Source organism: Mustelus asterias, chromosome 23 (genome assembly GCF_964213995.1).
Source record: "Mustelus asterias chromosome 23, sMusAst1.hap1.1, whole genome shotgun sequence".
Taxonomy (NCBI): domain Eukaryota; kingdom Metazoa; phylum Chordata; class Chondrichthyes; order Carcharhiniformes; family Triakidae; genus Mustelus; species Mustelus asterias.
Window position 1 is genome coordinate 279,490 of NC_135823.1, and position 26,043 is coordinate 305,532.

General features: G+C 45.9%; 1 protein-coding gene across 1 annotated transcript; it reads right to left on the bottom strand.

Annotated features, from left to right (window-relative positions):
• Nucleotides 1-14,635: 14,635 nt before the first annotated feature.
• On the bottom strand, nucleotides 14,636-23,932 carry LOC144510333 (immunoglobulin lambda-1 light chain-like). The gene is made up of 6 exons (XM_078239772.1): nucleotides 23,815-23,932; nucleotides 21,378-21,716; nucleotides 20,973-21,278; nucleotides 18,053-18,172; nucleotides 17,855-17,913; nucleotides 14,636-15,871 (listed from the first exon to the last, which is right to left on the bottom strand). Exons 1-6 carry the CDS (start codon nucleotides 23,855-23,857, stop codon nucleotides 15,827-15,829), a joined length of 912 nt encoding a protein of 303 aa, XP_078095898.1. The 5' UTR covers nucleotides 23,858-23,932; the 3' UTR covers nucleotides 14,636-15,826.
• Between the last annotated feature and the right edge of the window lie 2,111 nt (nucleotides 23,933-26,043).

The window sequence follows — 26,043 nt, forward strand, 5'->3', positions numbered from 1 at the left end:
GAGAAAACAGGGGAAGCTCTCACAAAATCTCAGACACACATACACGCACACACAGACACACACAGACACATATACACAGGCAAGCACACACATACACCCAGCCACGACACAGCCAGAATCTCTCTCTCTCTCACACGCATTCTCTCTCTCTCATCTCCACACAGCCAGAAACTCTCTCTCTCAAACGCACAAACGCTCTTTCTTTCTCTCGCTCTCTCTCACACACACAGATCCAGAATCGCTCTCTCTCTCACACACACAAAATCTCTCTCAAACACACAAACATCTTCCTCTCGCATACAGACACACACAGCCAGAAGCTCTCCCCCGCCCCTCCCCCCCACACTGACACACAACCAGAATCTCTCTCTCTCTCTCGCTCACGCACACACTTTCTCCCTCTCACACATCCACTATTCACACATCCACCATTCACACATCACCTGGATCCACTACAGTTCGCCTATCGCCGCAACAGCTCCACAGCAGATGCCATCTCCCCGGCCCTGTTCTCAACCCTGGAAAAGCTGGATAACAAAGCCACCTCTGTCAGGCTCCTATTAACCGACTACAGCTCAGCCTTCATCGCCATTATTCCGACTAAACTCATCTCCAAACTCCATGTCCTGGGCCGCGGCTCCTCCCTCTGCAATTGGATCCTGAACTTCGTAACCCTCAGACCGAAATCAGTAACGATAGGCAACAACACCTCCTCCACGATCATCCTCAACACCAGTGACCCACAAAGCTCTGTCCTCAACCCCTTACTATACTCCTTATACACCTATGACTGTGTGGCCAAATTCCCCTCCAACTCGATTTTCAAGGTTGCTGATGACACAAGCGTCGTGGGTCGGATTTCAAACAATGATGAGACGGAGAACGGGAATGAGAGAGAGAATCTGGTGAACTGGTGCCGCAGCAATAATCTCTCCCTCAATGTCAACAAAACGAAGGAGATAGTCATCGACTTCAGGAAGCGCAGTGGAGGATGCGCCCTGTCTACATCAATGGGGACAGAGTAGAAATGGTCAAGAATCATAGAGGTTTACAGCATGGAAACAGGCCCTTCCGCCCAACTTGTCCATGCTGCCCTTTTTTAAAAACCCCGAAGCTAGTCCCAACTGCCTGCATTTGGCCCACATCCCTCTATGCCCATTTTACCCATGAAACTGTCTGAACGCTTTTAAAAAGACAAAATTGTACCCGCCTCAACTCCTACCTCTGGCAGCTCGTTCCAGACACTCACCAACCTCTGTGCGAAAAATTGCCCCTCTGAACCCTTTTGTGTCTCTCCCCTCTCATCATAAATATATGAGCTACAACCTTTTAGGTATCCCGATTCTGTCTACAATTCCCGCTGCCTCGGAAAAGCAGCCAGCATAATCAAGGACCCCACACACCTCGGACATTCTCTCTTCCACCTTCTTCCACCTGGAAAAAAAGATACAAAAGTCTGAGGTCAGCTTCTACCCTGCTGCCGTCAGACTTTTGAATGGACCTACCTCGCACTAATTTGATGTTTCTCTACACCCTAGCTATGACTGTAGCACTACATTGTGCACTCTCGCGTTTCCTTCTCTATGAACGGTCTGCTTCATCTGTATTGCGCGCAAGAAACAATACTTTTCCCTGTATCCCAATACAGGTGACAATAATCAAACAAATCAAATCAACACACAGACACACACACAGTCAGAATCTCTCTCTCACACACAGACACGCCAGAATCTTTCACACTTTTTCTCTCTCTCTCACACACACATGCACACACACAAAAACCGTTACCAATCTACACTCTGCTGGATAATATCAGAATCACACACCCACACACACAGACGCACAGACAGCCAGAGTTTCTCTCTCCCTCTCTCTCACACACACAGATACAATCTATCTCTCTCTCTCACTCACACACACACACACACACACACACACACATACACACAGCTTTACCAATCTACCCTCTGCTGGATAATGTCAGAATTACACACCCACCACCACCCCCCACCCCCACCCCCCCTCCGCCCCACCACACACACAGATAGCCAGAATTTCTCTCTCTCACACACACAGACATAACCTTTGTCATTCACTCGCACTCTCTCACACATCCACGCGCGCGCACACTTTTATCAATCTACCCTTTGCTGGACAATGTCAGAATCACACACCCACGCAGACATAGACAGCCAGAATTTCTCTCTCTCTCTCTCTCTCACACACACACACACACACGAACACACATACAAGCACACACACCTTTACCAATCTACCCTCTGCTGGGTAATGTCAGAGTTACACACACACACACACACAGCCACACAGCCAGAATTTCTCTATCTCTCTCTGTCGCACACACACACACACCTTCATCACTCTTCCCATTCCTGGAAAATGCCAGAAACAGACATATACACATTTACAGATCCATACTCTCTGCTGGGTACTCTCAGAATTTTATTGGACACGATATTACCGGAAACAACTTGGCTTAAGATTGTTTAGTTGTTTGTTCAGTGTATCACAGGCGGTACATTGAATGTAAGATTTCCATCTCCGCTAGCAGTGGTTCCATTCTTATAGAATCCATTTCTGATCCGCCTCTCTCTTCTTTGCGGCGTTTTCAATACAGCAACATTCACTCCTCGGTAAAGAGTCCGGTGCTGCAACCCCGCCCTAAACCTGTAAGACATTTTATCTGAGGGAAATATACAGATATGCAAATTAGATTCGTATCAATTTATTTATTCTGCATCAAACACGAATCTGGTTTCACTGGGGATATGTATTAATTAAGAAAATAATTAAAGTAGAAGTAAATAAGATTATTTTTCAAATCAAAATATCCAGTCAGAAAACGAGACTATTTGGCTGTTAGACAGGACCAATCAATACAAGTCGACAGTTCTTCTGTATACCTGCCAGTCTCTGACGTCCCATGTTGAAGGGGAACTGTTCACAATTTCTCACTCAGTTCATGACTTCAAAAAAATGGAAACCGGTTTTCTGGTTCCCCTAGCGGTGAGAGAAGAACTTGTTCTGTATGGGACATTACTGAAACAAAAACTTCTTGCGGGTGAGAAGGGTCAAGATCCCTTCTTATTGTTTTGAATAACAGCGTCTCCTAATGGCGCGCCCACACACACATACACACACTCATACACTTACAGACTCACATGCACATTCATGCACACACATACTCATACATTTAACCATACACACGCTCTCATACACTGACACGCACTTACAAGCACACACTCACATTCATACACTTACAGACTCACATACACACTCACACACACATACTCATATAATTAAAAATTCCCACACTCATACACTGACACACACACACACACACACACACATACACTCATACTCACACACTTTCACATACACACACGCTCATACACTGACACACACTTATACACATTTGCACACACACTCATACACATGGTCTCGTCAATGTACCATGCCTTGGGGTATCCTGTCCTGCAGGTAGACAATGGTGGCCGAGACGCAAGAGTATGTACTGTGTACCTGGTGGCTGGTACTCTCACGTGAGATGATGACATCCATGTTGATGATCCGGCACATCTTGCACAGTTTGCTGTGGAAATACTCACTGTATGGTGTCGTGGTCACTGTTATCCTGAAGGCTGGCTAGTTTGCTGCGAAAAATGGTCTGTTTGAGGTCGCGCGGTTGTTTGAAGACAAGAAGTGGGGGTGTGGGGATGGACTTGGCGAGATGTTCGTCTTCATCAATGACGTGTTGAAGGCTCCGGAGAAGATGTCGTAGTTTCTCCGCTCCGGGGAAGTACTGGACGATGAAGGGTACTCTGTCCACCGTCTCCCATGTTTGCCTTCTGAGGAGGTCAGTGCGTTTTTTTGCTGTGGCGCGTCAGAACTGTCGATGGATGAGTCGAGCGACATATCCTGTTCTTACAATGGCGTCTTGCAGCAACTGTAGGTTTCTGTTGTGTTCCTCCCCATCTGAGCAGATCCTCTGTATACGTTGGGCTTGTCCATACGACAACATTCCCCATGACGAAGGCATTGCTGCAACTGCCTCAGTACTTAACGCCGACAACTGCCAATTTTCAGACGCAATTCTACAACTCATCTGCTTCATCCTGGACCACAACGTCTTCATCTTCAACAACCAGTTCTTCATTCAAACACATGGGACAGCCATGGGGACCAAATTCGCACCTCAGTATGCCAACGTTTTCATGCACAAGTTCGAACAAGATCTCTTCACCACACAGGACCTTCAATAGATGCTATACACTAGATACATCGATGACATTTTCTTCCTTTGGACTCACAGCGAAACATCAGTGACACAACTACATGTTGACATCAACAAGTTCCCTCCCACCATTAGACTCACCATGGAGTACTCTCCGGAATCGGTTGCATTCTTGGACACACGCATCTCCATCATGGCCTGTCACCTCAGCACCTCACTGTACCGCAAGCCCACAGATAACCTCACGATGCTCCACTTCTCCAGCTTCCACTCTAAACACGTTAAAGAAGCCACCCCCAACGGACAAGTCCTCGGTATACACAGGATCTGCTCAGATAAGGTGGAACACAATAGAAACCTACAGACGCTGAAAGATGCAAGCGGAAGAACAGGATATGGTACAGGACTCATCAGTCGACAGTTCCGATGCGCCACAGCGGAAAACCACACCGACCTCCTCAGAACACACACACGGAACACGGTGGACAGAGTACCCTTCGGTGTCCAGTACTTTCCCAGAGCGGAGAAGCTACGACATCTTCTCCGGAGCCTTCAACATGTCATTGATGAAGACGAAAATCACGCCAAGGCGATCGCCTCACCTCCACTTGCCTTCAAACAACCGCGCAACCTCAAACAGACCATTGTTCATAGCAAACTACCCAGCATTCAGGAGAACAGCAACAACAACACAACACAGTCCCGCCACAGCAACCTTGCAAGACGTGATGGATCATCAACACGGGTGTCATCATCTCGCGTGAGAACATCATCCACCAGGTACACGGTACATACTCTTGCGACTCGGCCAACGTAATCTACATGATACGCTGCGGAAAAGGATGTCCCGAGGCATGGTACATTGGGGAGACCATGCAGACGCTACGCCAATGGATGAATGGACACCACTCGATAATCACCAAGCAGGGGTGTTCTCTTCCTGTCGGAGAACACTTCAGCAGTCAAGGGCATTCACCCTCCGATCTTTGGGTAAGCATTCTCCAAGGCGGCCTTCAAGACATACGACAACGCAGAATCGCCGAGCAGAAACTGATAGCCAAGTTCCGCACATATGAAGGCGGCCTCAACCGGGATCTTGTGTTCATGGCACACTACCTGTAACCCCCAGGACTTGCCTGGGCTTGCAAATTCTCACTAACAGTCCTGGCTTGAGACAATTCACACCTCTTTAACCCCTCTCTCCACTCACATTGTCTGCACCTGTAAAGACTTGATTATCTGTAAAGACTCGCATTCCAACTATTATCTTGTAAATTGAGTCTGTGCCTCTATGCCCTGTTTGTGAACCCAATCCTCCACTCACCTTATGAAGGGGCAGTGCTCTGAAAGCTCGTGCTACCAAATAAACCTGTTGGACTTTAACCTGGTGTTGTGAGACTTCTTACTACACTTGATGTGATGAGTACTTTGAAAAGTCTTTATTATTTCTCTTTTTACAACATAACCTAAGTAGAAAACTTGAATGTGATTACTCTTTCTGTAATAACCAATTTGAAATATCTCAAAATTTCCTTTGCATTGCGTTGAAGCAACTCAGTATACTGCATGATTTGTGAAGAGATCCTGAATGTTTCATTACTTCCTGTGGTGGCCATTTTGTCATATTTTTCATGATCTTTGAGATATTTTATGAATACGAAATTGGAAAAAATATTTTTTCCTTGGTGTGTTTTGATTTTTAATCTTTTGACTTGAAGCCGAGGTTTGATCCATAGTATAGGAATTGTGTGTTTTGGAGGAAGAACTGACCTCAGAGCTACTGTTCAATCCTAGTTCCTGATGGAGGGATTCCCTGCCCACATCTGTGTCCTTTGTAGGTATACTGCTAACATCTGTCGCAATGTCAGCCATATTATGATTGTAGCATGTGTTATGGTTCGGGTTAGAAACGCCAAAGTCTTTTATGAAGCCCACCTGAATGATAAGTTTTGCATTTTGAATTTGGTTCGGATAGGCGTGAGATGTTTCATAAGAACATAAGAACTAGGTGCAGGGGAGCAGGCCACCGGCCCCTCGAGCCTGCTCCGCCATTCAATAAGATCATGGCTGGACTTTTTAATGGACTCAGCTCCACCTACCCGCCTGCTCACCATAACCCTTAATTCCTGTACTGTTCAAAAATTTATCTATCCTTGCCTTAAAAAACATTCAATGAGGTAGCCTCAACTGCTTCACTGGGCAGGGAATTCGACAGATTCCCAACCCTTCGTGTGAAGAAGTTCCTCCTCAACTCAGTCCTAAATCTGCTTCCCCTTATTTTGAGGCTATGCCCCGTAGCTCTAGTTTCACCCGCCTGTGGAAACAACTTTCCTGCTTCTATCTTATCTATTCCCTTCATAACCTTACATGTTCCTATAAGATCACCCCTCATTCTTCTGAATTCCAATGAGTATAGCCCCAGTCTACTCAGTCTCTCCTCATAAGCCAACCCTCTCAACTCCGGAATCAACCTAGTCAATGTCCTCTGCACCCCCTCCAGTGCCAGTATATCCTTTCTAAAGGCAGGAGACCAAAACTGTACACAGCACTCCAGATGTGGCCTAACCAGCACCTTATACAGCTGGAACATAATCTCGCTGTTTTTAAACTCCATCCCTCTAGCAATGAAGGACAAAATTCCATTTGCCGCCTTAATTACCTGCTGCACCTGCAAACCAACTCCTTGTGATTCTTGCGCAAGGACACCCAGGTCCCTCTGCACAGCAGCATGCTGCAATTTTTTACCATTTAAATAATAGTCCATTTTACTATTATTTCTACCAAAATGGATGACCTCACGTTTACCAACATTGTACTCCATCTGCCAGACCCTCGCCCACTCACTTAGATTCTCTATATCCCTTTGCAGACTTTCAGCGTCCTCGGCACACTTTGCTCTGCCACTCATCTTCATGTCATCTGCGAATTTTGACACACTACACTTGGTCCCCAACTCCAAATCATCTATGTAAATCGGAAACAATTGCGGACCCAGCACTGATCCCTGAGACACACCAGGTTTCCCTTCAGGAGTATTCAAAGACCCACTTGGGAGCTTTTATCAAACAAAGTTGAGGTAAGAATATAGTTGACATGTGTAGTAAGCAAAGTAGCAAGAACTTTTACAATTACAAAGGAGAAACAAAGCAACCATTACAATGTATAACCCTTAATGAACATAGATAGGCTTTCCCAATGAAAACCAAAACCTCCCATTGACAAAACACGCTTTTCACAGGTTTAACAGCACAGACTAATGCTCACGTGACTAATGATAATTTGCGTCCCTTCGTTGAAATCTGCAGTTCTCTGGATTCACTCCAAACAATTTGAAGACAAGGCAGCTTCCCAAAACAGCAGAGAGACTCGTCCAGCTGCCAACAACATCAGATTTCGACCTTTCTGGAAAGCAACAGAACTTTCAAAACAATAGGGAAAAAGGGAAAACATTTCTTTTTAGCTTGCTGTCCCTTCTAAAACTCAACTCCAACCTGGAGCTCCAAACTGAAACTGAAAATGAAATCCCTATCACCTGATGTGCCCATATTTTTTTCTCCTTCCAACAGTAAAATCACATCAGGCTGTCAGCATGAATTTAAAGAAAAATTCTTAAAGGTACACTCACATCACACATGCAACTTCCAGGGTCGTAAAATGTGATGTATATGGGAGTTGGTTTGAGGACTCTGGGTCTGTACTCAATGGAGTTTAGAAGGATGAGGGGGATCTCATTGAACCTCACCGAATTCTGAAAGGCCTGGTTAGGGTGGACATAGGGAAGATGGTTCGATTAGTAGGAGAGACTGGGATCCGAGGGCACAGCCTCAGAGTAAAGGGACGACTCTTTAGAACCGAGATGAGGAGGAAATTCTTCAGCTTGAGGGTGGTGAATCTGGGGAATTCATGGCCACAGAGGCCAGGTCATTTAAGACAGAGATAGATAGGTTCTTGATTGGAAAGGGGATCAAAGGTTACGAGGGAAAGGCGGGAGAATGGGGATGAGAGACCTATGAACCATGATTGAATGGTGGAGCAGACCCGATGGGCTGAATGGCCTAATTCTGCTGATACATCTTATAGTCTTATTGTCTTTTTCTATGTAGATATTTTTATTTCCCTAATCCATTGATTTCACAGCGTAATAAGTAAACGTTGAGTTAGAGAGAGAGATTGAGGCAGAGCAGGTGAAATAGAGAGTGAGAAAGAGAGCGAGACAGAGGGAGAAAGAGAGAGAGAGAGAGGGGAGAGATAGAGAGAGGGGGAGCCAGAGATAGAGATACGAGGCTGAGAGAGACAGAGTGAGAGAGACAGATAGAGAGAAAGAAAGAGAGATAGAGAGAGAGAGACAGACAGAAAGATAGAGAGAGAGACAGAGAAAGAGAGACAGAGAAAGCCAGTGCGAGGACAGAGAGCGAGAAAGAGAGAGAAAGAAAGAGAGAGAGAGGGAGAGAGAGCAAGAGAGAGTTAGACAGAGAAAAAGATAGGGAGAGAGAGAGAGACAGAGAGAGGGAGATAGAGAGATAAAGTGAGACAGAGAGAGGGAGAGAGAGAGAAAGACACAGAGAGAGCCAAAGGAAGAGAGAGAGAGATAGCGGGAGGTGGACAGAGAGAGAGAGAGAAAGAGAAAGAGAGGGACAGAGCGAGCGAGAGAGAGTGAGACAGCGAGAGAAACAGAGAAAGTCAGTGAGAGGGACAGAGCGAGAGAGCGAGGGTGGGAGGGAAAACGTTAGACAGAGAGACAGAGGGAGAGACAGAGAGAGAGAGGTAGAGAGAGAGAGGGAGAGAGAAAGAGAGAGCGAGAGACAGCGAGAAAAACAGACAGACAGAGAGACACCCGGAGAGAAGAAACTGGCGGAAACAAAGTCTCTGAATGTTTTTAAAAGTGTTTTCCTTGGACGGTTGATAGATTCTTGATAATTGGCAGGAACGTGGCGTTGAATTTACAATTAGGTTAGCCCCGATATGATTGACTGGGTGAGCAGGCGCGAAGAGGTGATGGCCTACTCCTTTTCTGAGTTCATATGTTCATATCCAGATATTGTTTTTACTGATGTTGCTTGAGGGAGAAATATGCCCACAAGTGGACCCACTCTGGTTGTCCTGCTCACAGTGACCATGGCATACTTTAAATTCCAGGTGAATAGACACGGGGCTTTTGTTTCAATTGATTGGAGAATATTGACATGTGATTCATTATGATCAGCTGTAAATAATCCACTCCTTCAGCATGAGGTTAGTGATAGAAGAAAGAGATAGAGAGTCTGGTGAACTGGTGCGGCGATAATAATCTCTCCCTCAGTGTCACCAAAACGGAGAAGGTAGTCATCAATTTCAGGAAGCGTAGTGGAGGACATGCCCTTTGCGTATATCAACGGGGACGAAGTTGAAATGGTCGAGAGCTTAAACTTCCCAGGTGCCCAAATCACCAACAACCCGTCCTAGTCCGCCCATGCTGATGCCTCTACTTTCCCAGGAGACGGTGGCATGCCTGCTACAACCCTCACCAACGTTTCCAGGGTGTAGATCATAGAACATAGAACATTACAGCGCAGTTCAGGCCCTTCGGCCCTCGACGTTGCGCCGACCAGTGAAACCAATCTAAAGCCCATCTAACCTACACTATTCCAATATCATCCATATGTTTATCCAATAACCATTTGAATGCTCTTAATGTTGACGAGTCCACTACTGCTGCAGGCAGGGCATTCCACGCCATTACTACTCTCTGAGTAAAGAACCTACCTCTAACATCTGTCCTATATCTCTAACCCCTCAATTTAAAGCTATGTCCCCTCGTGTGAGCCATCACCATCCGAGGAAAAAGGCTCTCACTGTCCACCCTATCTAATCCTCTGATCATCTTGTATGCCTCTATTAAGTCACGTCTTAACCTCCTTCTCTCTAACGAAAACAACCTCAAGCCCCTCAGCCTTTCCTCATGCGATTTTCCCACCATACAGGCAACATCCTGGTAAATCTCCTCTGCAACCTTTCCAACACTTCCACATCCTTCCTATCATGCGGCGTCCAGAACTGTACGCAATACTCCAAGTGCGGCTGCACCAGAGTTTTGTACAGTTGCAACATGACCTCCTGGCTCCGAAACTCAATCCCTCTACCAATAATAGCTCACACACCGTACGCCTTCTTAACAACCCTATCAACCTGGATGCCAACCTTCAGGGATCTATGCACATGGACACCCAGATCCCTCTGTTCATCCACACTACCAAGTATCTTATCATTAGCCCAGTTCTCTATATTCCTGTTACTCCTTCCAAAGTGAATCACTTCGCACTTTTCAGCATTAAACTCCATTTGCCACCTCTCAGGTATACCATAGAAAGTATCGTTTTCGGATGTATCACGGCTTGGTATGGCTCCTGCCAAAACCGCAAGAAACTACAAAATATTGTGAACGTAGCCCAGACCATCACATAAACCAGCCTCCAATCCATTGACTTTGTCTACACTTCCCGCTGCCTCGGGAAAAGCATGATGAGGAGATGCCAGCGTTGGACTGGGGTAAATACAGTCCGAAGTTTAACAACACCAGGTTAAAGTCCAACAGGTTTATTTGGTAGCAAAAGCCACACAAGCTTTCGGAGCTCCAAGCCTCTTCTTCAGGTGAGTGGGAATTCTGTTCACAAACAGGGCATATAAAGACACAGACTCAATTGACATGACTAATGGTTGGAATGCGAATACTTACAGCTGATCAAGTCTTAAAGGTACAAACAATGTGAGTGGAGAGAGCATCAAGACAGGCTAAAAAGATGTGTATTGTTTCCAGACAGGACAGCCAGCGAAACTCTGCAGGTCCAGGCAGGCTGTGGGGATTACAAACAGTGTGACATGAACACAATATCCCGGTTGAGGCCGTCCTCATGTGTGCGGAACTTGGCTATCAGTTTCTGCTCAGCGACTCTGCGCCGTCGTGTGTCGTGAAGGCTGCCTTGGAGAACGCTTACCCGAATACTCGGGTAACTCGGGAAAAGCAGCCAGCATAACTAAGGACGCCACGCATCCCGGACATTCTCTCTTCCACCTTCTTCCGTCGGGAAAAACATACAAAAGTCTGAGGTCATGTACCAACCGATTCAAGAACAGCTTCTTCCCTGCTGCCATCAGACTTTTGAATGGACCTACCTCGCATTAAGTTGATCTTTCTCTACACCCTAGCTATGAATGTAACACTACATTCTGTATTCTCTCCTTTGCTTTCTCCCCTATGTACTCTATGAACAGTCTGCCTTGTCTGTAAAGCACACAAGAAAGAATACTTTTTCGACACTCTATCTGACTGTGACACTACATTCTCTAACTTCTCCTTTCCTTCTGCACTATGTACTCTATGAACAGTATGCCTTGTCTGTTTAGCGCTCAAGAAGCAAAACCTTTCACTGTATCCCAAGTATAAACGGGAGCAACTGTCTGCTACCTCAATCGTGCTAACCCTGCAAAGGCATCATTCTAAATGAGGAGTGAGGATGACACAAACTACAAAGAGATACCCAGGGCAGTGAGGAGCGGATGGTCTTTTTGCTGTTTTCCACATACTAGCTTTTCTCTTTGGTGACTCGTCATCTGCGCTGGAAAACATGCTGGAAATGTACGTTTTGCAGATACTACGTGCAGTGGTTAAGAACTGGAAAATTCAGCGCTGTGTTTATTTTGTCTCAGCGCTTCCCGTTTATAGTTCAGGAGCCCGCTCATATCTCAGTCCGCCAAGACAAACACCTCACAGCTTATGCTTCACTGGGCGCTTCAGACTGTTCAAACTGTGGAGAAAAGGCAAAGTTTATTTATTTTTTTATTATTAGTCACAAGTCGGCTTACGTTCACACTGCAATGAAGTTACTGTGAAAATACCCTAGTCGCCACATTCCAGCTCCTGTTCGGGTAACACTGAGGGAGAATTTAGCTTGGCAAGTTCACCTCACCTGCACATCTTTGGGACCATAGGAGGAAAACGGAGCACCCACAGGAAACCCGAAACCCACGCAGACACGGGAGAATGTGCAAACTCCACACAGACAGTGACTCGAGGGCGGGAATCGAAACTGGCGCTGTGAGGCAGCAGTGCCAACCACTGTGCCGACGTGCCGCCCTTTGTTGGGCAGCGTGGATAATTTGCTGAACTCAACAGCACGACTGGTTGCGCCATTCACCTGAGCATAGGGGATAGCAATCTAATACAGAGTGTTGCGTTGAATTCATTCCGGATATCTTCATTTATTTTGTTTTGAACCAGAAGGTGTCAGATTGAAGATAACACGAAAGAGGAGTGAACGTTTTAGTTATTGTTTCACCCGGTGTCTGTTTCCCTGTCTATCTCTCTGTGGCATAATTATCCTCTTACTCGATGGAGCATGGACAATCTGCTCCAGGCTGGTAATTATCCTTCACATTAAACGCAACCACGTGGGGAGGCAATGGCCTAGTGGCATTGACACTGGACTTAATCCAGAAACTCAGCTAATGAGGCATAGATCGGGTGGACTCTCAGAGGCTTTTTCCCAGTGTGGAAATGGCTGCTACGAGAGGACACAGGTTTAAGTTGCTGGGGGGTAGGTACAGGGGAATTGTTCGGGGGAGTTTCTTCACACAGAGGGTGGTGGGCGAGTGGGATCGGCTGCCGTCAGTGGTGGTGGAGGCAAACTCAATAGGGTCTTTTAAGAGACTCCTGGATGAATACATGGAACTTAATAGGATGGAGGGCTATAGGTAGGCCTAAAAGGTAGGGATATGTTCGGCACAACTTGTGGGGCCGAAAGGCCTGTTTTGTGCTGTAGTTTTCTATGTTTCTGTGCTTCTAATGTTCTGGGTACCCGGGTTCGACTCCCGCCACGGCAGAGAATGGAATTTAAATTTAAATAAAAAAATATCTGGAATTAAGAATGGTTAGCACTGTGGCCTAACAGTGCCAGCGCTACTGTTGCCTAACCCGAGTTGAATTCTGGCCTCGGGTCACTCTCTGTGTCGAGTTGGCACACTTTCCCCATGTCGGCGTGGGTTTCCACCGGGTGCTCCAGTTTCTTCACACAGTCCTAAGATGTGCGGGTTAAGTTGATTGACCATGTTAAATTCCCAGTAGTGTCAGGGGGATTAGCAATGTAAAAACATGATGTTCAGGGGTTAGGACCTGGGTGGGATTGTTGTGGTGCTGGCTCGATGGGCAGAAAGGCCTCCTTCTGCACTGCAGGGATTCTGTGAATGTTGATCTGTTCATTATTCCTCATAAAAAGAAGAGGAATAATCTGGAACCCCGACCCTTAAATAGTTGCTAAGAAAGGTGGGGTGGCGGTCATTGAAAACTACCAGAATTTCGATGTTGTTCGGTATTACGATGGAGGTTTATTAAATGGAAAAGCGTGGATGGAGTTAATACAGATCAGTCAAGACAGACCAAACTCACCGAGTGGCTGAATGGACTCCACCTGCCCCAGTGTTCTTGTGGTGACAGCAGTGTATTCCAAGGCAAATTTAGGACTGATGCCAGGAGCCTATCACACAGGAAGTGATCGGCATTGAGAATGGTTTTCTGGGTAGAGTGAATTGGGGGATAATTGAATGAAACCCCTGCATTCCTCAAGAAACAATTGTCCTGGTGGATGAGAAGTTCAAATCCTCATGGGGTGGATGGACTATCTTGAGCACAAGAACTTTTCCCATTTTGAAAATCCCCTTCGTTGAAAGGTCAGTCACGAGGGAACATAGATTCAAGGTGAGGGGCAGGAATGTTTAGGGGGATGTGAGGAAAAGATTTTTCACTCAGAGGGTGGTGAGGGTCTGGAATGCGCTGGCTGGGAGGGTGGTAGATGCGCGTTGCCTCACATCTTTTAAAGAGGACCCGGATAAGCACTTGACACGTCATAACATTCAGGGCTGCGGGCCAAGTGTTGGTAGATGGGATTTGGCGGGAGTTCAGGTCTCGGTGCAGACTCGATGGGCCGAAAGGCCTCCTTTGCACTCCATGATTCTATGATTCTGCATAATGTACACATGGCTTCAAATACTCTTCGCAATTTCTGTGCAGAGTGATTTTTTGGACCAGTGCAAGGCGCTGTGCTTTTGAAAATGTGTCTACGCGTTTGTATCAGGAATTGTCCAAGGTTCTATATTATTTCAGAGAATAACAATTATCCAATTATTCAAAAATCATCACATGACATTCGAGATTCTTAATAGTTATGATATTAAAAATATCATGGGGATATGTCGCACCGTATCAGTGAAAAATCATCTGAAATTTACTCACTCGTTTGCCTAATCTTCTAACGTGACCTATGTATTCTATGAACAGTATGCCGTGTCTGTGTAATTGACGTTTGCAAAGTTCGCCAGCAAATCTGTTGCATTCAAAGCCAATGGGTTATGCTTCAAGCTGTGTGGATTTTATTTATTCATTAGTGGGACATGGGCGTCGCTGGTTGGTCAGCATTTATTGCCCATCCCTAGTTGCCATTGGAGGGCAGTTGAGAGTCAACCACATTGCTGTGGCTCTGAAGTCACATGTAGGCCAGACCGGGTAAGGATATTAGTGAACCAGGTGTTATTTGTTGGGACAATCGCCAATAGTCATCAGTAGTTTCTTAATCCCAGAGTTTGTTTTTTATTTAATCTAAATTTCACCATCTGCCGTGGTGGGATACGAACTCTGGTCCCCATTAGCTAACTTTCTGGATTATGAGTCTAGCGATCATACCACTAAGCCTTCGCCTCCGCATTCAGGTCGGAACATTTACTAAGAATTAAGAAAAAAAAATCACCATTAAAATGGTGGTGTGGTGAAAGATGAATCATTCTCAAGAGCATTGGGAAAAAGCCAAGAGTTTAGACTAAATTCATTTAGACAAATGACACTGGCTTGACGGGCAGAATGGCCTCTTTCTGTGCTGGAAATTGCCACAGTTCTAAGCTTCGAGTCTATAAAATCCATTTACCCGCGTTATCAGACGGGAATATGGATTGCAGATAATGTTCTTTCAGGATTAAATATATCAGTGTCCAATACCAGGATACATCCAGTTAAGGCTCGGGACACATTTAATCTTGCAGATTTCATCTTCATGCAGCCGAAATCCTAAACCAATTACTAACCTGCCTGGTCAGCCCTTAATCCCATCTCCAACGCACACACACACATCCTAAAAATGTCTATGTAAATTAGCTGAAGAGCCACCGGAAACATATTTGTTCTAAACCCTTATAGAAACCGAAATCACACAGCTTACATTTGGTATTCAAAACCTGTTTCAATATTTAGATAACTCCGGCAAAGATATGTTTTGAATTATTTCTTGCACAATTACAGTAGAAAATGCAGAATAGAATTTTAAAAACCGCTATGAGAAATTAGAAGCATGGAGAGGTGAAATTGCACTGCAGACGATATTCTGTCATAGGATGGCGGACATTAAGAGAAAATTCATTTTCCGGTTTGGTCGCCATCATACTATAGAGCCACCAATCCGCCCGAATTTCCACCGGCTGCACTTTCGGAATTTCCCGTGCAACAAGAAGAATGTTTCTGAAGCACTAGACATCCGGTGAGTTCTCTCTCCCCTCGAGTTAGAGTTTTGGATCCTCGTTAAAGGCCAGGCGAGCGTAAAGCGTCTGTGGATGAAAAGTGATCAGTCCGTGCAATCCACACCATTATTATAGGGATGGGCGAGACCATTCAGTCCCCCGCTCCACCCCTCCCCCTCCCCGCCCCACGCCCCCCACCCCCCCACCCCCGCCCTCTATTCAATCGGTTCATGGCTTAAAGGGAGCTCAACTCACAGTCACCCACCAATATTGAATAATCCTGAATCCACTCCCTAATGTAAATTTAACTGTCGCAGTTTTGAGAGTTCCAATTGCCCAATGTTCTATATAGCTTTTTAGTGACCGGAATTCCGCCCCGCGTTCTGTCAAGAAGTGTTTTGATTTTATTTATTATTGTCACATGTATTACTATGCATTGAAAAGTATTGTTTCTTGCCCAGTATACAGACAAAGCATACCGTGTACGGTGGAGGAAAGGAGAGGGTGCAGATTATAGTGTTACAGTGACAGCTAGGGTGTAGAGAAAGTTCAACTTAAATGAGGCAGGTCAATTCTAATGTCTGATGGCAGCAGGGAAGAAGCTGTTCTTGCGTGGGTTGGTACGTGACCTCAGACTGATGTATCTTTTTCCCGAAGGAGGAAGGTGGAAAAGAATATGTCCAGGGTGCGTGGGGTCCTTGATTGTGCTGTCTCTTTTTTACATAGAAACAGAGAAGATAGCAGCAGGAGGAGGTCATTTGGCCCTTCGAGCCTGCTCCACTATTCATTACGATCATGGCTGATCGTCCAGCCCAATAGCCTAATCCTGCTTTCTCCCCATAACCTTCGCCCCCAGGTGCTATATCCAGCCGCCTCTTGAATACATTCAATATTTTGGCATCAACTAATTCCTGTGGCAATGAATTCCACAGGTTCACCACTCTTTTGGTGAAGAAATGTCTCCTCATCTCCGTCCTAAATGGTCTACCCCGAAACCTCAAACTGTGACCCCTGGTTCTGAACTCCCCCACCATCGAGAAAATCCTCCCTGCATCCACCCTGTCTCGTCCTGTTAGAATTTTATAAGTCTCTATGAAATCCCCCCTCATTCGTCTGAACTCCAGCGAAAACAATCCTAACCGAGTCAATCTCTCCTCATTCATCAGTCCCGCCATTCCCGGAATGAGCCTGGTAAACCTTCGCTGCACTCCCTCGAGAGCACGAGCCTCCTTCCAAAGTGAATACGCTTGGTATGTGTCCTGCTCTGTCCACGACCACAAGAACTGGTCCAATCCCATCACTCAAACCAGCCTCCCATCTACTGACTCTGTCGGCACTTCCCGCTGTCTCGGAAAAGCAACCAGCATAATTAAGGACCCGACGCATTCCAGACTTACTCTCTCCTACCTTCTTCGGTCGGGAAAAAGATACAAAACTTTGAGGTCACCTACCAACCGGCTCAAGAACAGCTTCTTCCCTGCTGCCATCAGACTTCTGAATGGACCTACCTCGCACTAAGTTGACCTTTCTCTACGCCCGAGCTATCACTGTAACACTACATTCTCCACTCTCTCCTTTCCTTCTCTATGAACGGTATGCCTTCTCTGTATAGAGCGCAAGAAACAATACTTTCCACTGTACCCCAATACATGTGACAATAATAAATCAAATCAATGTACTCTCTGAATGGTATGCTTTGTCTGTATAGCGCACAATAAACAATACTTTTCACTTTATCCCAATACATGTGACAATAATAAATCAAATCAATGTACTCTATGAATGGTATGCTTTGTCTGTATAGCGCGCAATAAACAATACTTTTCACTGTAAGCTAATGCATGTGATAATAATAAATCAACTCAAATCAAATGTCCCACGAATGAATTGAACAAAAAAGCGAACTTGGAAGTAGTGTCATTCGGCCTCGAAACTTTCTCTGTCCGTGATGCCGCCAGGCTTGTTGAGATTATCCAGAACTTTTTGTGTTGGTTATGAATTGTAAACCGCGGATTAATAGTTAATGAAATGTATCCGTGTGGTATAGCAACAACAATTCCATTCATTCACCTCTTTATTCTGTTTGTGTTCTCTGGATTCTGTCAGTTTCTCATCACTGTTCGCGGTTCCTGTTAGAAAGAGTGATTTAAACTGAAATTTAAACTGGCGACATTTCACACCGAACGCGCTCAGAAGTGTCAATAACTCAGCGATAAATGGGCGGATTGAGAACGCCGCGCAGTAACAGCGTCCCCAAACAATCGCTACCTCTCTGCCGGTTCCTGCAGATCCTTCTTCCGGCTACAAGGACCAAGCCCAGAAGGAGAAGCGCCGCAGCCGACAAACCCCCGGAAAACAGTAAATGACAGGTGGTCGGGAAGGGAGAATCTGCAAAAAGAATTAAACTTTCACTCAAAGAAAATCAAGTGTGGAAATAATTAAACAAGCGAAGGAGTTTGCCCAATTTAACTGTCCAATTTGACAGGAAAATGGTATAAAGTTTTTGCACACTTTCCCATCATGTAATAGAGTAGCACTTTTACAATAGGACACAAGGCGAGGGAGAGAGACAGTGACAGGGAGACTGAGCATTTTTTGAACAGGGCACACAGAGAGATGGAAGGAGAGAGTGAAAGATTCAGGGAGAGAGTAACCATAGAATCCCACAGTGCAGAAGAAGACCATTCGGGCCATCACGTCTACACTGACAATAATCCCACCCTATCCCCGTCACATCACGTATTTACCCTGCTAATCCCCCTGACAGTCGGGTCAATTTAGCATGGCCAATCAACCTAACCCGCACATCTTTGGACTGTGGGAGGAAACCGGAGCACCCAGAGGAAACCCACGCATTCACGGGGAGAATGTGCAGACTCGACACAGACAACCCCCGAGGCCGGAATTGAAACCGGGGCTCTTGGCGCTGTGAGACATCAGTGCGAACAATTGTGCCACCGTGTTGCCCAATCGAGAGATTTTTAAAAAGCACTTTTCCAATGGGACACAGGGAGAGGCAGAGAGAGAGAGTGACAGAGGGACTGCGCACTTTTTGAACATAGAGAAAGGAGGAGAGTGTGAAAGATTCAGGGAAGAGAAAGAACCAATATGTTACAAAGCCCAGTTTAAACAACAGAGAAATAAAGCACGATGTAGAGTCATAGAGGCTTACAGCATGGAAACAGGCCCTTCAGACCAACTTGTCCATCCCGCCCCTTTTTTAACAACTAAGCTAGTCTAATTTGCCCGTGTTTGGCCCATATCCCTCTGTACCCATCTTACCCATGTAACTGTCCAAACGCTTTTTAAAATACAAACTTGTACCCGCCTCTACTACTGCCTCTGGCAGCTCGTTCCAGACACTCAACACCTAGTGTGTGAAAAAATTGTCCCAGATATATTGACAGAATAAATGATTCAAAGATAGAGCAGCAATCTGAGAGAACACCGTTCAAAGATAGAGAGATAGACAGAGACGATAACTTATACAGATGTATTTAGCTCAATTTTCAATAGGGAAAGATTCAGAGAGCTTTTGAGAAAGAGCGAAAAGAAGAGAACAAAATAGATATCATTGGAGAGCGATAGGTAGACACTTAGATGAAGCACCATGTAACTAGCACAAAAATAGTAAACATAGAACGCTGGAGAATGCAAGATAAACCAATAAATAGAGGGAAAGAGAGAGAGACAGAGAGAGAGAGGGCGATGAAGATCTGAAGTTAGAGTGAGAGTGAAAGAGAGTGACAGACTGACTGAGAAAGCTACACCAGGGTATAAATTGAATATTGATAGAGAGAAAGGGTGGGGGTTAGGTGGGGGGCGTGGGGGGGGGGGGGGGGGTTGGTGGTGGATGGTGGGGGAGAGAGATTGTAAACAGGGGAAGATAAACAACTAGACATATCGTAGTCTGCCTGCTGAACAGAACAAGGCCTATCGGCCTATCGAGCCTGCGCGACAATAGCCCCACCCAGGTCCCAACCACTTAATCCCAAATATTTACCCTGACAGTAAGGGACAATCTACCATGGCCAACGCACCTGGCCTACACATCTTTGGACACTAACGGACAATTTAGCATTGCCAATCCACCTAACTCGCACATCTTTGGACACTAAGGGGCAATTTAGCATGGCCAATCCACCTAACTCGCACATCTTTGGACATTAAGAGGCAATTTAGCATGGCCAATCCACTTAACCCGCACATCTTTGGACACTAAAGGGCAATTTGCCATAGCTAATCCAACTAACCTGCACATCTTGGACACTAAGGGGCAATTTACCATGACTGATCTACCTGACTTACACATCTTTTGACACTAAGGGGCAATTCAGCCTGGCCAATCCACCTCGCCTGCACAGTTGTGGACACAAAGGGGCAATTTAGCATGGCCAATCCAACTAACCTGCTGATTCATGACACTTGGGCTCAATTAACCATGGCCGATCCACCTGGCCTACACATCTTTGGACACTAAGGGGCAATTTAGCACGGGCAATCCACCTAATCTGCATATCTTTCGACACTAAGGGTCCATTTAGCACGGCCAATCCACCTAACCTGCACATCTTTCGACACTGAGGGGCAATTTAGCATGGTCAATCCACCTAACCCACACATCTTTGGAGTTTGGGAGGAAACAGGAGCACCCGCAGGAAACCCGGTGTAACTGAATGGGATTGAAGTAGAGAGAGACGAAGGGATGAATAAATGGTTCACCGCCGTGCTGAGATAGAGTACGACACCGGGGATATAATCACACATTTCAATTTGACACACAGGCAGATTGGTCCTTGACCTTCAGACATGTAACGGTGTCTTAGCCAGATACAAGAAGTGGGAGAGGGGAAGAGGCCATTCGGCCTATCTCGCCTATTCTGCCATCCAATAACACCATGGCTAACCGTGTACATAAACATCACTTTCCCGCCCTTTCTCTTACCCATTAATCTATCCCTTCTGGCGAATCTGTTTCAGTGATTAAACATCCAAGGCTCTCTACGGCAGCGAAGAAGAGTTAAAATATCAGAAAACGAAACTGGGAGGGCTGTGATAGGCCAGTGTTGATTTAGATTTCAATGGAGATGCCCGCAGAGACATTTGTAATTTACAAAGTTGGACTGCTCTTAGTAAAGTGTCCCGTTAATATTAAATGGATTGAAAAATGGCCATTGTGAATAGCTACCTCTCTGAGATGAGACACTTTCACTGAGAATACTTTCACTGGAGTTGACCTGAAAGGTGCAAGTACAGCGAGCGCCGCTTCTCCAAGTTTCCGCCGGGAGGCTGATGTAACTCCTGACGGTGTAGGTCCCGTCCGGCTCCAGTGTCCCTGAATCGGTCTGTCCCTCGGTATCCCGTCCCGAAACATTCCAGCGGACGGGAAAGGAATCGGGAGACACGCCTCTGACCAAACACAACAACGGGACTCTTTCCATGGCGGAAATCTCATCCAGCGGCGGAGTGAGGAGGAATATGGTGGGAGAACCCGCTAAATCCGGCAAAACAAAAGGGGAACCCATTGACAAATGGAACAGGACACATTAATTGCTCTGAGGTCCCACATCAATGTAATAATAATGGAATTTACCTGTAATCACTAACTTGGAGCCATTTCCGAATATTTGGGTCATGTTCTGGTAATTGCGGATTGCACAGTAATATATCCCAGAATCATTTATCCGGGAATCCGCAATGGTTAGTGAATAAATACGCCGTTTTTCAGAAATCTCGCCGGAAAATCTCCCCTCAGCTGGGCTGTTCTGGTACGCTCTGTAAATGAAATCCATGTGGTTTCTCTCCCTCTGTCTGTACCAGAAGACAGAGCCAGCATCTTGACCCTGGATGCGGCAGCTGAGATTAACAGGACTCCCCGCAAGGAGCGTCAGAACCGGCGGAGACTGGGACAAGGTGACCTGAGACATTGTAACTGGGAAAGAGAGAGAGAGAGAGAGAACAACAGTCACCATAGGTTATGGAGCATTCCCTGAAGACAGCGGACTGAAAGCCAATTGGGAGGAAACCTCAAACCAGCCTTCCATCCATTGACACTTCCCGCTGCCTCGGGAAAAGCAGCCAGCATAATTAAGGACCCCACGCACCCCGGACATTCTCCTTCTTCCGTCGGGAAAAAGATAATAAGTCTAAGGTCACGTACCAACCGACACAAAACAACTTCTTCCCTGCTGCGGTCAGACTTTTGAATTTTCCGACCTCACACAAAATTGATATTTCTGTACACCCTAATTATGATGGTAACACGACATTCTGCACTCCCTCCTTTCCTTCACTGTGTACGGTCTGCTTTGTCTGTATAGTGCGCAACAAACAATACATTTCACTCGATAGTAATACACGTGACAATATTAAATCAAATCAAATGAAATCACAAAAATGCCCGATTCAGAAAAAGAAATCGCACCATTAAAATCGCTCTGATTATGGTGTTAGTTGCCCCATTTTCCTCCTCCCTTTCGAAAGGTATAATACCAGTCCATTCACCAGTAAATCTGGTTTAAACACTGGGGAGGGGACACATGGAAACCAAGTGATGTTAATCACAAAGAGAGGTTCAGTGAAATTACGTTTCTCAACTATTGCTTACATCCCGTGTCTCTCCTTAAATGAAAGCAAATGACTGGGGATGCCTGGAACTGAACAAAAAACAGAAGATGCTGGAAAACCTCAGTGGGGGTACGGGAATTGTGATCAGTGCCGACTCGATCGGCCAAGTGGCCTCCTTGTGCACTGAACAGACTGACTCTCTGATTCTCGGTCTGAGAGCATCAGTGGAGGGAGAATAGACCCGACGTTTCCAGTCTGGATGATTCTCGGTCAGAGCTCCATTGCCTCTCCGCCGATGCGCTCAGAATCCTAGAATGATAGAATCCCTACAGTGCTGAAAAAGGCCGTTTGGTCCATCGAGTCTGCACCGATCACAATCCCTCCCAGGCCCTAATGCCGCAAACCCATATATTTACACTGCTAATCTCCTGATACGAAGGGGCAATTTAGCATGTCCATTCAAACGAACCCGCACATCTTTGGACCGTGGAAGGAAACTGGAGCACCCGGAGGAAACCCACGCAGACACGGGGCGAACGTGTAAACTCTGCAGACAGTGGCCCAAGCCGGGAACCCAAGCCTGGCGCTGTGATGCATCAGTGCGAAGCACTGTGCCGCTGAGATGTTCCAGTACTTTCTATTTTTGCTTCGTTTCTGCTTCTCCTCCGTTGACTGTGGGCGCTAAAGTTTGTTCAACAGTTTATAACTGACTCTGACGTTCCACTTGAAGTTCGAGCTTTCTCTCCAAAGTGGTCAACATTGTTAATGGAGCCCATTGACATATCATATCTCGTGAGAAATGGCAATTCGGATCAATTAAACTCTAATCATTGTTATTAATCGACGTTCCATTTTGTCAGTAACATTTGTTCCATTGTTAAGTTAAACTTGCACGCTGAATCACACCTTATAGCAGGGCAGAAGACGGGGAGAAGGTAGGTGGGGGGAAGGTGGAGGGTGGGGGAGGGTGGGGGGCGTGGGGGGGTGGGGGGCGTGGGGGGACGTGGGGGGGGTGGAGGGGGGGGGGTGCGGGGGAGGAGGGGTGGGGGGAAGGTGTGTGGGGGATGGGGTTGGGAGGTGGGGGGAGGTGGGGGGTGGGAGGTGGGGGGACCGTTCGGCCGTTCGAGTCGGTGTTGAATCTTTGAAAGATTTCGCTAACATTACTGAATTTTCCCTCTTAAATACGTATCCAATTCCCCCATTTTGAAAGTTCCAATTGCCGCTTTTGAAAGTTCCTGTTGAATCTGCTTCCTCCGCCCTTTCAGGCAGAGCCTTCCAGATCGCAACAACTCAGATGGGTAAAAAAATATAACTCCCCTCATCTCCCTCTCTGTTACTATTACCAAATTCTTCAATCCATGCTCCTTTGGCTCCAGACACTCCTGCCAACGGAAACAGTTTCTGCCTCTTCGCTCTATCTAAATCCTTCTCCACTCTATCTGAATGTAATGAGGATATCTCACCCTGAAAGAGATGGAACAGTGCATAGATACCGAGGAAACTCATTGTCCTTGCGCCAGACCGTGAGACTCTGAGCCCCGGATCCGAATCTGACAGAGATCTCGCTCTTGTTCTCTCTGTGTGGGGGAGGTGTGAAATATGCGCATTGTGTATATGAATGAAAACACGACTGGGGTTTGAAAATAGAACCGAGGTAGGGAGCTCTCTGCGGTTTTCCTGTTTACTGTAGGTCCAAGTGCTGGCGTGCATTCGACATGTTCTACAAAATACCTCAAACATCTACTCACATCTGTTACACCAGACTTGGAGTGCAGAGCACGGTTCTTCCTAATCTGGTAAGGATTCTCAGGTAGTGGAAAAGGTGCAGTTAACATTTCACAACGAATGATGCCAGAAATGAGAGTGTGTAACTGTTAGTGAGTCTTGAAGTGTTTGGAGGTCTTTTTCTCGAAACAAAATTGAAAATTGAGGGCTGATCCACCGAAACATTTAGAAATATGAAATGCTTCAACAAGGCAGAAGTAGGATTTCAAAATATTGCAGGATGAGTTCGTCGCCAAGCAGGAATTCAGGACAAAATTGTATTTTGGAAGAACAAAGAACAAAGAAAATTACGGCACAGGAACAGGCCCTTCGGCCCTCCAAGCCTGCATCGACCATGCTGCCCGACTTAACTAAAACCCCTTCCGGGGACCATACCCCTCTATTCCCATTCTATTCATGTATTTGTCAATACGCCCTTAAAAGTCCCTACCGTATCCGCTTCCACTACCTCCCCAGGCACCCACTACTCTCTGTGTAAAAAATCTGTAAGAATGGGCAGAATATAGAATTCGGTCGCATGGGGAATGCTTTTGATTTGATTTGATTTGATTTATTATTGGCACATGTATTGGGATACAGTGAAAAGTATTATTTCTTGCGCGCTATCCAGACAAAGCATTCCGTTCATCGAGAAGGAAAGAAGGGAGTGCAGAATGTAGTGTCACAGTCAGAGCCAGGGTGTAGAAAAAGATCAACTTCGTGCAAGGTGGGCCCATTTTTCATTGTATAGTAATACATGTGACAATAATAAATCAAACCAAATCAAATGAAAATGTGCCGATTCAAAAAAAAATCGCACCATTAAAATCTTTCTGATAATGGCGTTAGTTGCCCCATTTTCCTCCCCACTTCCGCTTGAGACGAATGACAAAGATGTATTTTAATTGGGCAGCTGGATAGACACGAAGGAGAGAAAGGAGAAGAAGGATATGTTGATGGGGTGATAGAAAGAAGGAATGAGGTACCTCTGGAACATTAACAACAGCTGATAGGCCGAATGGTACCAATCTGTACTGTGCTTTTGATGTAATCGTGTTAGAAAAACATGAAATCAAAGCCATCCTTTGATACCCTGATATGTGAGCAGTTAATGCTGCCTCTTTGCTTTGTATGGGTTGCAACAGGGCATGGTCCACATTTTTTCAGTGAGATTACAGTCGCCTTGTTTAATGTCGAGCCTGGCCCGAACATAGGATGTCCCCAGGTTCTTGGTAGCCGGTGATCTGTCTTTGCAAGTGCACTTACTTTTGAAATGTAGGAGATTCAGTCAGGATCACGCAAAACAGAATGCCGAAAATTGACAAATGATAAAGCCTTGATAAGTTGACTTATAGAACCATAAAACTCCTATAGCGTAAAAGGAGGGCCATTCAGCCCATTGAGCCTTCACCGCCAGCAATCCCACCCAGGCGATATCGCGGTGACCCCACATATTTAGCCTGCTAATTCCCCGACACTAAGAGGCAATTTAGCATGGCCAATCCACCTAACCTGCACATCTTTATCCATTAAGGTGCAATTTAGCATGGCCAATCCAGCATCCTGCACATTTTTGGATACTTAGAGACAATTTAGCGTGGCCAATCCACGTAACCCGAATATCCTTGGACACTAAGGGACAATTTACCATGATCAATGTACCTCACCAGCACACCTTTGGACACTAAGGGACAACTTAGCATGGCCAATCAGTAAACTGGCACATATTTGGACACTAAGGGGCAATTTTGCATGACCAATCCAGAATACCTGCACATCTTTCGACACTAAGGGGCAATTAAGCTAGTCAATCCACCTAACCAGCACATCGTTGGGCATTGGCATTCAAACGGACAGCGTTCTAATTTACAGATACTGTCCCAGACACCTCGATGGCCATTTTTGTTGATTCCTGTTGCTTCTTTTGA